The following is a 13,691-nucleotide window of genomic DNA, read 5'->3' on the forward strand; positions in this document are numbered from 1 at the left end:
CCAAGGGAAAATGGTAATGGAATCAAAAGATTAAATAAGAGTATGTTCAAGTTTTTGAAAAGAGATGACAACAAATTCTAAAAACTTATAGGTTTGTCTTTGATTCCTGATCAATTCTAGAACAATTATTAAAATGAAAGACAGTGAACATCTTAAAAAGTAAATAAAAAGCCAATTTTGTTGTTTATTAATTTATTATTATTTAATAAAAAGAGCCAGTTTTGCTTTCTTAAGTCAAGATCATGCCAGGCTAACTTCATTTCCTTTTTTGGCAGCATTACTAAACAGATAGGTAAGGGAAATGTTTTGGATATGATTTACCTAGATTGAAGCAATGCTTTTGATACGTTATCTCATGCTTTCATGTGGAGGAGGAGAAGGGATAGTGATTAAATGATGTATCACATGAATTCAAGAACTGGTTCAATGTCAACATGGCAGGAGACTTCTCTAGTGGAGTGGCTCTAGGGATCTAGGCTTAGTACAGGGCTGCTTAACATTTTTATCAATGACTTGGATAAATGCAAATGACACAAAGCTGAGAGGGATAACCAACATAGCAGATGGCAGCATCAGAATGCAAAAAAGATTTTGACAGACTAGGGAAATGGGCTAAATCTATTAAGAAATTCAATAGAGGGGGCAGCTGGGTGGCCCAGTAGATAGAGCACCAGTCCCCAACTCAGGAGGAAGAAATTCAATAGAAATAAATATAAATATAGTCTTACACTTGTACATGTAGATAACTAGGTGGTATTGTGGATAGAATTATAGGTCTGGAATCAGGAAGACTTAAGTTGAAATGTAGCCTCAGATATTTACTAGCTATGTGATCCTAAGCAAGTCACTTAACTTTGTTTGCCTCAGTTTCTTTATCTGTAAAATAAGCTAGAGAAGAAAGTAGTAAACCACTCTAGAATCTCTGCCAAGAAAACCCCGAGTTGGACTTGACTGAAAAAATGACTGAATAATAACAATACTTGAATGCATATATATATAAAACAATTTCACATGTTTAAGATGGGGAAAATTTGAAGAGCAGTTATACTGAAAAAAAACTCTTTGGGGTCTTAATGAACTGTAATCTCAACATAAATCAGCAATGAATATTAAATGAGTTTTTTTGTCTTTATGCATAGCCAGCTTTATAAAGTCTTCATACATAGGTGATAGGTATATTCCCTTTTATTCCAATTCATTAATCTCCAGAGATTTATCATATTTAATTTTTTCTTAATTTTTATCTTTTTGTTAGATGTGCTTAATTGTGAAAGGAACAACTTTTTAAACACTGCACCTTTTAAAAACAAAATTTGCTATTTATATTTCTAAACAATTTAACTAGCTTTTTACTTTAAGTAATTAGATGCTGTGGTGTTAGGTACATTTTCCATGCAGTAGCCACTGTGTGGAGTAGTAGCATGGTTTGAAAGTAGCTCAAAAACAGCATGGTGGCCTCATTCCAAGCCTCATTTCCTAATGCTGCCCTGAATGACTTATACTGAGCTCAAGGTGAGTTAAGGCCCAATTTCCTGGAGTGTCCCAATGTATACATGATCCTAGCTCTTTGATATTTTTGTGTATTTACCTATTCATAGGTCCACAGTTTGACTTGACTCCCAATTGCAAGAACTATTATCAAAGATTTTTCATCTTAGTAGAACATGTCAGAGCTTATGCTCCTTTGCTGTGGGCTTTAAGAACCTAATTATTTCTACCATGCCATATGGAAGTGATGTTCATTGAGTACTACATTGGCAAAAAAAATACCACGTGGAATAGAAATGTGGAAAATAAAACATTTTGCCAGTTTAAAACCATGGGATCAAAATAATCTGCAACTAGCTAAGAAATAGTGGTAGATTAATTAATGTAATAGATTAAAACAACTCTGAGGTATCAGATTGGCTATCGTGACAGAAAAATACATTGACAAATGTTGGCAGGTATGTGGAAAAACTGGGACAATAATGTACTGTTGGTAGACTTGTGAATTGATCCAAACATTCTGGAGAGCAAATTGGAACTATGCTTAAAGGGCTATAAAACTGTGCATATGTTTGATACAGAAACAATACACAATTTGTATTCAAAAAGAGATTAAAAAATAAAAAGGGCATTATATGTACAATAATATTTCTAGCAATTCTTTTTGTGGTGGTTATAGACTGGAAATCAAGGGGATGTCCATCCACTGGGCAATGGTTGAACAAGCAGTGGTATATGATTCTGATGGAATGCTATTATGCTGTAAGAAATGGTGAGCAGGATGCTTTCAGAAAAACCTGGAAAACTTTTATGAACTGATACAAAGTGGGATCCTAAAAATATTACTCAATTATATGTAGTAGATTCTAATGATGCTAGTTAAATTTCTGTGATCTTAGATTCACAACCATGTACTGAAATAAGATTTCATTCCTTGATATCTCCTTTACAAGCAGTTTACAAGCCTCGTTTCTCTCATTCCCTCACTCTTAACTCCTCCTTTTAGATGAATATAGGTTAGCCAGATAAGGGATATTTTGGAGCAGGTCTTCTTAAAACTTTTCCACTTATGTCCCTTTTTATCTAAGAAATTTTTATGGGACCCCAGGTATATAAGCATATAAAACATGTGAAAATCTAACATTTACTGATAATATATCATAATTTTGAGTGTTATGGGGTTCTGAAATATAGCTTAAGAAGCTGATTTTTAAAGAGCATGGATAGGGTCCTCATTGTCTACTACTCTGATATTGCCGAAGAAAAAGTAATTAAGATTTTCATGTCTATTGCCTGAAATTTTATTAATTTACTGTTGAGATTAACAGAAAATATTTTGACAATAGACCAAAGATATTTTAAGCAGTGATTTCCATTTTTTCCTGAATTGTGACATCTTATGTTTGTTTCACTACTTTTGTATCCTTCTTCCAATATAGCATACATCAGAATTATGAATTACTATTCTAGAGATTTAGAAAGGTAAGAAGTAAAAAATAATCTTCAAATGATACACAGAATATAAAAATTTTACCTGAAGAGGTTTGTTTGTCACTTGGCTGAAAAAAAACAAAAAATATTTAAATAAATAATAAATAAAAGTTGTAATTTCTATGCCATCTACTTTTAATCACATATGCATAAATATTATAAGGTTCTTGGATATATTTCCTTTAATGTTAGTTATACTCATTGCCAGATTAATCTTAAAAAATTTAGAATAACTCTGTATGATTCAACAGATTAAATTTTCAGTTGGCTTTTGGGATTTTACATTCTTTGTCTTATATACCTCCCAATTTCATCTTTCAATGTTACTCGTGAATATACTGTCATTCTCTTCCCTCTTCCAAACCTTCTCCAATCTCTCTCCTCCTATCAAACAATGTAAGCATCTTGAGGATAAAGATAACTTAATTGCTCCTCCCCCTTCTTTCTGCCCTCGGCACCTACCATGAACTTTGTATTTAATAAGCACTTCAAAATGTTCAATGATTTTTTTTAATAGAATGGGTTTTAGAGCCAAATTTGGTGAATGAAGCCAGTGACAAACAAAAAGCTCATGTTATTAATTACAAAATAATGAGGTCAGTTTTATTTTGTGTTAAGTAATCTGGCTATTATCAAAATAATACCAAACGGGGAGCTTTCAAAATATCAGCACAAGGTGATTCTTCTGAGAGTCATATTGGCTAGTAAGTATGGGTATATTTGTCTTGGATAGCTAAATAAGGATGTATGTACTTGATTTGTTAAGTATGGGTATATTTGTGTAAAAAGTCACATTTGTTATATTTTGTGTTCTTAATTCATCTTAAGTCTTGAAGGCAGTAAATTGTTCCTTAATTCTTTTGTATCTGTTCCAAATTATACAACTTTCTTTTAAAGTATGTAAGTTTAATTTGTAGCTTGTCAAAGTTATTCTACTTTCTGACTTCTATTTTATTCATTTAGAAAAAAAAAAGATAACTTAATGACTTTTCTTTTTCTAAACTACTTACATTCCTTAAGCCCGTCTTCTTATCCACTATTTTCAAAAAAAAAAAAAAAAAGAAAAAGAAAAAGAAAAACAAAAACAAAAATATAGTCCTTGAAACAAATGCCTATAGTCAAGTATCAAACATATTTTGGACATACCCTGTTTCCCAGAGCTAACACTCAGGAATGAACTGTGTCCTGAGCTTTACATAATAGTAATCCTTTGCACTCAGGATGATATCACTTTTTGGGAAAGTGTATTGCTTGGACCAGCACCAGATATCACTGAGGAATTTAACTTCCACTATTTCTCAGAGCCATCCATCACATATTCACAATACCTATTCCTGTCACAGAACTCTGCTTCTGTGCCACACAGGATGGATAGGACACCATAGATTTGAGACAATACTGTTCCCACAGAGCTTGTGGGACTGGTTACTCAAAACCTAAAAGTGATTGTTATGATCCATATCTCATTTGTGGCATATAAGATTTGCCTTTGGTATAGCAAGTTGGGCTCCTTTGGAGGGGACGGGGCCTTCTGTTTGCACACATCATTTTCTTCACTCTGAAACTAATTAAACATTGGTTTGTATCTTGACTTTCCTGTCTCTGGCCTGCTCTGTTTGGCTCCAGTCACCCACAGGTTAAGAGACCAGTTCCAGTCTAGTCGACATTATTGGGTGACAAAAGTGAGAACTGATATAGGACAGAGTTGAATGAACCTTCTGGTACCAGTGGGGTGGATTAGGCATGACTGAAGATTTATTTCTTTGAAGTCTGATGCCCCTTGTTTGGTGAGTCCATTGCCCTTTCCTGTTCAAATCTTCTGGTTCACATTTGATCAAGTTTGGTTTTCTTTGAGAGGAAACCTCTAGGGCTTCTTTCTTAACTTGTTTTTTTCTGGAATAACTATGGTGAGGTATTCTGTTATCTCAGAACTCTGGGTCTATTCCCCCACAGAGTGGCCACAAGCTCCCATACCTTGAGACAATGATTGTTCCCATGGGATCTAAGAACATCTGTATTGTCCCAAGAAATGCTAACCATGAAAATTATCTCAAGATCTGAAAATAACTGTGTTGTGGGGCACCCCCTTTCATGTATATAAGTAGTCTCAGCATCTATCTGTAGGTGTCATTTTTCTCACTTTGAAATTAAATTTCTGTTTGTATCCTGATGCTCCTGTCTCTGGTTTGCTCTGTTTTGGCTCTACCCATCCATTTCAAAGTGATAAAAATGACACCTACAGATAGAAGCCTGTCTTCTAGAAGGAAGGGTTAATGCTTCTGATGCTAGTTCTGGTCCAGTTGACAAGAGAATAAAAAACTCGAACTTGAATATGTGAAACTATTAAAGGAATCAAATGAGATAATGTTGTAATATGCTTTGGAAAACTTCAAAATGTTACAAAAATGTTACATATAAAGGTTTTAAAAAGCTTTTTACCTCGATTGGAGATACCACAAAAAGCAGTTACTAGGATGATCCACAAATAAATAGCGTTTCTCATCTTCTGACTAAAAAAATAGAGGAGAGATGGGAAGCTTTGAGTTAATTTTAAAATAAAAACAATATTAGGAACATAATGTTGATCCCTATTTTATGGATGAATAATGTAATAGAAAAACCAGTTATCCAAGTTAACCAAAACAGAAGAAATCTAGAAATTATAGCATTTACTATAGCTGTTTAATCATTGGCATGAAAAGTAACATCTTCATCAATAACACAAAAACATTTGATGTTTAGTATTGTCTTCTTTTCCATAAGACAGTGTGGAAGAGAGATGTGAAGAAACTGGAAAGAAATGGGGGAAAAGAGAAGAGAATCCTCCCAAAAATAAGAGGAAGAAGGGAAATTCCAATTTCCTTAGAAACTAATTCTCAGTCTGCTTCATTTAATAAACCCTGTGACCTGAGCAAAGTGGTTTATGATGTTCTATTTCCTATTTGACAAGCGAAGGTGTTGAATTAAGTAATCAGTAAGTTAGCTCCAATACTGAATGATTCAAAATTAGCCTTTCTGACTCCAGGCTAAAAAAACTAAGAGGCTTCCATGGAGTCAAAGAGGAGGACAGGAAACATGTATATAAAAATTTTTTTTTAAATTTTTATTTAATAATTACTTTATATTGACACTCGTTTCTGTTCCGATTTTTTTTCCCTCCCTCCCTCCACCCCCTCCCCTAGATGGCAAGCAGTCCTTTATATGTTGGATATGTTGCAGTATATCCTAGATACAATATATGTTTGCAGAACCGAACAGTTCTCTTGTTGCATAGGGAGAATTGGATTCAGAAGGTATAAATAACCCGGGAAGAAAAACAAAAATGCAGATAGTTCACATTCGTTTCCCAGTGTTCTTTCTTTGGGTGTAGCTGCTTTTGTCCGTCATTTATCAATTTAAACTCAGGTCTCTTTGTCAAAGAAATCCACTTCCATCAAAATATGTCCTCATACAATATCGTTGTCGAAGTGTATAATGATCTCCTGGTTCTGCTCATTTCACTTAGCATCAGTTCATGTAAGTCTCGCCAGTCCTCTCTGTATTCATCCTGCTGGTCATTTTTTACAGAACAATAATATTCCATAACATTCATATACCACAATTTACCCAGCCATTCTCCAATTGATGGGCATCCATTCATTTTCCAGTTTCTAGCCACTACAAACAGGGCTGCTACAAACATTTTGGCACATACAGGTCCCTTTCCCTTCTTTAGTATTTCTTTGGGATATAAGCCCAATAGAAACACTGCTGGATCAAAGGGTATGCACAATTTGATAATTTTTTGGGCATAATTCCAGATTGCTCTCCAGAATGGTTGGATTCGTTCACAACTCCACCAACAATGCAATAGTGTCCCAGTTTTCCCGCATCCCCTCCAACATTCATCATTATTTTTTCCTGTCATCTTAGCCAATCTGACAGGTGTGTAGTGGTATCTCAGAGTTGTCTTAATTTGCATTTCTCTGATCAATGATGATTTGGAACACTCTTTCATATGAGTGGTAATAGTTTCAATTTCATCCTCTGAAAATTGTCTGTTCATATCCTTTGACCATTTATCAATTGGAGAATGGCTTGATTTCTTATAAATTTGAGTCAGTTCTCTATATATTTTGGAAATGAGGTCTTTATCAGAATCTTTAACTGTGAAAATGTTTTCCCAGTTTGTTGCTTCCCTTCTAATCTTGTTTGCATTAGTTTTATTTGTACAAAGGCTTTTTAATTTGATGTAATCGAAATTTTCTATTTTGTGATCAGTAATGGTCTCTAGTTCATCTTTGGTCATAAATTTTTTTCTCCTCCACAAGTCTGAGAGATAAACTACTCTATGTTCCTCTAATTTATTTATAATCTCGTTCTTTATGCCTAGGTCATAGACCCATTTTGATCTTATCTTGGTATATGGTGTTAAGTGTGGGTCCATGCCTAATTTCTGCCATACTAATTTCCAATTATCCCAGCAGTTTTTATCAAATAATGAATTCTTTTCCCAGAAGTTAGGGGCTTTGGGTTTGTCAAACACTAGATTGCTATAATTGACTATTCTGTCTTGTGAACCTAGCCTTTTCCACTGATCCACTAATCTATTTCTTAGCCAATACCAAATGGTTTTGGTGACTGCTGCTTTATAATATAATTTTAGATCAGGTACAGCTAGGCCACCTTCATTTGATTTTTTTTTCATTAATTCCCTTGAGATTCTCGACTTTTTATTGTTCCATATGAATTTTGTTGTTATTTTTTCTAGATCAATAAAATATTTTCTTGGAAGTCTGATTGGTATAGCACTAAATAAATAGATTAGTTTAGGGAGTATTGTCATCTTTATTATGTTCGCTCGGCCGATCCCAGAGCACTTAATATTTTTCCAATTATTTAAGTCTGACTTTATTTGTGTGGAGACTTTTTTATAATTTTGCTCATATAATTCCTGACTTTCCTTTGGTAGATAGATTCCCAAATATTTTATGGTATCAACAGTTATTCTGAATGGAATTTCTCTTTGTATCTCTTGCTGTTGGGTTTTGTTGGTGATGTATAAAAATGCTGAGGATTTATGGGGATTTATTTTGTAGCCAGCTACTTTGCTAAAATTATGAATTATTTCCAATAGCTTTTTAGTAGAATCTCTGGGGTTCTCTAGGTATACCATCATATCATCTGCAAAGAGTGATAGTTTGGTTTCCTCATTGCCTACTCTAATTCCTTTAATATCTTTCTCGACTCTTATTGCCGAGGCTAGTGTTTCTAATACGATATTAAATAATAATGGTGATAGTGGGCAACCTTGCTTCACTCCAGATCTTACTGGGAAAGGTTCCAGTTTTTCCCCATTGCATATGATGCTTACTGATGGTTTTAAATATATGCTCCTGACTATTTTAAGGAAAAGTCCATTTATTCCTATGCTTTCAAGTGTTTTTATTAGGAATGGCTGTTGGATTTTATCAAATGCTTTTTCTGCATCTATGGTTCATATGGTTTGTTTGTTTGGTTATTGATATAGTCAATTATGCTAATAGTTTTCCTAATATTGAACCAGCCCTGCATTCCTGGTATAAATCCTACTTGGTCATAGTGTATTATCCTGGTGACGATTTTCTGTAATCTTTTTGCTAATATTTTATTTAAGATTTTAGCATCAATATTCATTAGGGAGATTGGTCTATAATTTTCTTTCTCTGTTTTCAACCTACCTGGTTTAGGTATCAGTACCATGTCTGTGTCATAAAAGGAGTTTGGTAGGACTCCTTCAATCCCTATTTTTTCAAATAGTTTATATAACATTGGAGTTAATTGTTCTTTAAATGTTTGGTAGAATTCACATGTAAATCCATCTGGTCCTGGGGATTTTTTCTTAGGGAGTTGATTGATAGTTTGTTCTATTTCTTTTTCTGAGATGGGACTGTTTAGGATATTTACTTCTTCCTCTGTTAGTTTGGGCAAGCTATATTTTTGGAAGTATTTTTCTATTTCATTTAAGTTGTCGAATTTATTGGCATAAAGTTGGGCAAAGTAACTCCTAATTATTGCTCTAATTTCCTCTTCGTTAGTGGCGAGTTCTCCCTTTTCATTTTTAAGACTAACAATTTGATTTTCCTCTTTCCTTTTTTTAATCAGATTTACTAAGGGTTTGTCTATTTTGTTGGTTTTTTCATAGAACCAACTCTTAGTTTTATTAATCAATTCAATAGTTTTTTTACTTTCAATTTTATTGATCTCACCTTTTATTTTTAGAATTTCAAGTTTAGTGTTTGACTGGGGGTTTTTAATTTGTTCCTTTTCTAGCATTTTTAATTGCAAACCCAATTCATTGACCTTCTCTTTCTCTATTTTATACAAATAGGCCTCTAGAGATATGAAATTTCCCTTTATTACCGCTTTGGCTGCATCCCATACATTTTGGTATGATGTCTCATTGTTATCGTTTTCTTGGGTGAAGTTATTAATTATGTCTATGATTTGCTGTTTCACCCAATCATTCTTTAGTATGAGATTATTTAGTTTCCAATTATTTTTTGGTCTACTTCCCCCTGGTTTTTTGTTGAATGTAATTTTCATTGCATCGTGGTCTGAAAAGGATGCATTTACTATTTCTGCCTTACTGCATTTGAGTTTGAGGTTTTTATGTCCTAATATATGGTCAATTTTTGTATAGGTTCCATGAACTGCTGAAAAGAAAGTGTATTCCTTTCTGTCTCCATTACATTTTCTCCAGAGATCTATCATATCTAACTTTTCTAGTATTCTATTTACCTCTTTGACTTCTTTCTTATTTATTTTGTGGTTTGATTTATCTAATTCTGAGAGTGCAAGGTTAAGATCTCCCACTATTATAATTTTACTGTCTATTTCTTCTTGCAGCTCTCTTAGTTTCTCTTTTAAGAATTTAGATGCTACCCCACTTGGTGCATATATGTTTAATATAGATAGTGCTTCATTATCCATGCTACCCTTTAGCAAGATATAGTGTCCTTCCTTATCTCTTTTAATTAGGTCAATTTTTGCTTTAGCTTGATCTGAGATCAGGATGGCTACCCCTGCTTTTTTGACTTCACCTGAAGCATAGTAGATTTTGCTCCAACCTTTTACCTTTAACCTGCATGTATCTCCCCGCTTCAGGTGTGTTTCCTGTAAACAACATATTGTAGGATTCTGGCTTTTAATCCATTCTGCTAACCGCTTCCTCTTTATGGGGGAGTTTACCCCATTCACGTTTATGGTTAGAATGACCAATTCTGTATTACTTGCCATCTTGTTAACCCTGGTTTATGCTTTTCTCCCTTCTTTCCCCTTTCCCCCCCTTCCCAGTATTAAGCTTATGAGCACCACTTGCTTCTCACAGCCCTCCCTTTTTAGTATCCCTCCCCCCGCCTTAGAGTTCCTCCCCCTATCTTACCCCTTTCCCTCCCAGTTCCCGTATTCCCTTCCTCTTAGCTTATTCCTTCCCTTTTCACTTTTCCCTTCTCACTTTTCAATGAGGTGGGAGAAGTTTCACCATAGATTGAATATGTCTTAAGATTTTTCACTTAAAGCCAATTCTGAAGGCAGTAAGATACCCACTATATTCATCCCCCTCCATTCTTTCTCTCAGATATAATAGGTTTCCTATGCCTCTTCATGAGATGTACTACCCCCACTTTACCCTTTTTCTGATACAATGTCCTTTCCACATCAATTTCTAGAACAAGGTATACATGTATTCTTTATACATCTATATAGTCAAAATATAGTTCCCAAGATTAATCTTTACCTTTTTAGATTTCTCTTGAGTTCTATATTTGTAGATCAAACTTTTTGTTAAGTTCTGGTTTTTTCATCAGAAATAGATGAAATTCGCTTACTTCGTTGAATGTCCATCTTCTTCCCTGGAAAAAGATGCTCATTCTCGCTGGGTAAGTTATTTTTGGTTGCATACCAAGTTCCTTAGCCTTTCGGAATATCATATTCCAGACCCTTCGATCTTTTAATGTGGATGCTGCCAGATCCTGGGTGATCCTTATTGTGGCTTCTTGATACTTGAATTGGGTTTTTCTAGCCGCTTGCAATATTTTTTCCTTCATCTGAGGGTTCTGGCATTTGGCCACTATATTTTTTGGTGTTTTGATTTTAGGATCCCTTTCAGTGGGTGATCGATGAATCCTTTCAATGTTTATTTTTTCCTCTGTTCCTATGACTTCTGGGCAGTTCTCTTTGATGATTTCCTGGAAAATAGTGTCCAGGCTCTTTTTTTCATCATGTTTTTCTGGAAGTCCAATGATTCTCAGATTGTCTCTCCTGGATCTGTTTTCCAGGTCTGTTGTCTTCCCCAGAAGGTATTTCACATTTTTCTCCATTGATTTTTTTGGATTTGCTTGACTGATTCTTCTTGTCTCCTCGAGTCATTCAATTCCACTTGTTCAAGTCTGATTTTCAGTGAAGTATTCTCTTCACTCACTTTTTAAAAATCTTTTTCTAATTGTCCAATTGAGTTCTTTTGTTCTGTGGAATTTTTTTCCATTTCACCAATTTTGTTTTTTAGAGAGCTGTTTTCTGTTTCCAGTTCACCAATCCTATTTTTCAAGGATTTTACTTCTTTATCCACTCTCTCTTTAACTTTCTCCAGGCTCTTTTGCCAAGCCTCCCTCTCCTTTTCCCAAGCTTCCCTCTCCTTTTGCCAAGCCTCACTCTGCTTTCCCCATTTTTCTTCTAGCTCCCTTGTGAGAGCCTTTTTAATCACTTCTATGAGGTTCATCTGTGCTGAGGAATAGATGATCTCCTCCTTTGGGGATTCACCTGGGGACTGCCTGTTTTTAGTCTCCTCAGGATTTAGAGTCTGCTCTCTATCTGTGTAGAAGCTGTCAAGGGTTAAAGTCCTCTTCAGCTTCTTGCTCATTCTGTCTATTAATCAGAGACAAACTAGCAAAGAAAAACAGAAAAAACTGGAGTCTTTCTTTGGGGGGGGGCTGGGTGTGTTATCGAGCTTCCTCTACAGACTGCAGGGGGCAGCAGTGAGGCACTAGCAGGACTGTGTGCGGGTGCGCTCTGAGATCCCAGAGCGTGCTGAGTCACTGTGGGGGGGGAAGGGGGGGCGGCCAGGTCCCGAGAGACTCCAGCTGTTTGGGGTTGTGTTCTTCACCCCCGGTGTTTTTAGCTTCTCTGCTGGGCTGCTGACTTGCTGCCGGAGCAAAGTATCCAAACCTGTAGCGAAGCTCTCCCCGCAGAGACGGCTGCGATCACTCCCCACCCCCTCTCCAGTCTGCTCCTGTGCTCTCACTGCTGCTGCCCGCCGCCTGCGCCCGATCTAAAACCGTCCCAGCCCTCCAGTAAAGACAGACCTTTCTTGGCGGATCTCAAGGATGGCTTCTCTTGGTAACTATATGAGGGTTTTTTTCAGTCAAGCATTAATTCAGAGGCTTGTAATGAAGTGGATAGTGAGAGAAAGCATGGAGCTTATGCAGCTGTGAGCCTCCTCTCCGCCATCTTAACCGGAAGTCTGTATATAAAATTTTAATACTGTCAAATGGAACATTAGAATAAAACCAAACAAAATATAATTTAAGAAACATATGTTATTAAAAAAAATAAACAAAAACCTCTGAATCCTAAACATAGTTCTCATAGTGTCATGGTGGTGATGTGATGTCATGATGATAATAGGATGATAGGATTGTCACTTAATCTTACTCATTCCCACTTTTGGTGGTCTAGTATACTCCTCTCTTTGGGCCATTTATTCAGTGAAATCTCTCTCACTCAGCAATGACTTCCTTTTTCCACTGGAAATAATGAGAAGAAAAATGGTGAAGATCCCATTTCAATTGCACCCTGGTGGCACAACTTGTCTTCTCATCCAGTGCTTAGGAATCCTAGAATAAGTAATCTCTTTCTGCCTTGGGTAGACACTGTTGCTTTAGCTTTCTCCATCTAGGCACTCACCAGTTACCCTTTTTTGTTTGCATCTGAGCAATGATACACATTAGTAATTAGTGGCCAACTGAGTTAAACACAATTGTTTGAGAATAAGTAAACAGAAAAGTCAAACATATTTTAAGAAAGAGATGAAAAATCAATCACACAGATTTTTTTAAGAAGAAAGGAAAAGAGAGAAGGGAAATGGAGAATCACCATCTTGGTGTTGCCTTTTGAATGGGTATTAGCAAAACAATATCTGCCAAGAGATATGCCTTGTGGTTACATAAGCAACAATATATCAATGCAGCCCCTTCCCTTCTTCCATTGGAAATTCTCATCTACTAGCTTTGGCTTTGTGACTTTGCATGGCTTTTTCCTTCTCTGCTTACTCAGGGGTGTGTGTGTGTCTTGATACTTCCACACAAGACTAAGTGATGGGGGAATAAGCCTATCAAATCAGGCTTTCTTCCAGATCAGGACAAAACTTCCTTTAGTACATTGGAAAGGGGGGGATCTAAGAGACCTCTAATTTAATCATCAAGCATTCTTATGCATTATCCTGATTTTGGCTGTTGTCAACTAGCATGCAAAATAGTTAAGCAATACCTACTATTTTCTCATGATGTTAAATGCATAAAGAGGTAAATAGAATACTAGGAAAACTAGATATGATAGATATTTGAAGAAAATTGAATGGAGACAGAAAGGAGTATAATTTCTTCTTGGCAGTTAATAGAACCCATACAAAAATTGACCACATATTAGGACATAAAGACCTTAAAATCAAATGCAGAAAGGCAGAAATAGTAAGTGCA

The 13,691-nt window shown here is 35.5% G+C and overlaps 1 protein-coding gene across 1 annotated transcript in view; it reads right to left on the reverse strand.

Moving 5' to 3' along the window:
- LOC127559568 (cation channel sperm-associated auxiliary subunit epsilon-like) overlaps nucleotides 1-13,691 on the reverse strand; it is a 124,815-nt gene that overhangs the window by 81,598 nt on the left and 29,526 nt on the right. Inside the window, 2 exon segments of the mRNA XM_051993459.1 lie at nucleotides 3,023-3,047; nucleotides 5,419-5,489. Of these exon segments, the coding sequence (XP_051849419.1) occupies nucleotides 3,023-3,047; nucleotides 5,419-5,489 (96 nt within the window).

This window comes from Antechinus flavipes, chromosome 4, assembly GCF_016432865.1.
Source record: "Antechinus flavipes isolate AdamAnt ecotype Samford, QLD, Australia chromosome 4, AdamAnt_v2, whole genome shotgun sequence".
Taxonomy (NCBI): domain Eukaryota; kingdom Metazoa; phylum Chordata; class Mammalia; order Dasyuromorphia; family Dasyuridae; genus Antechinus; species Antechinus flavipes.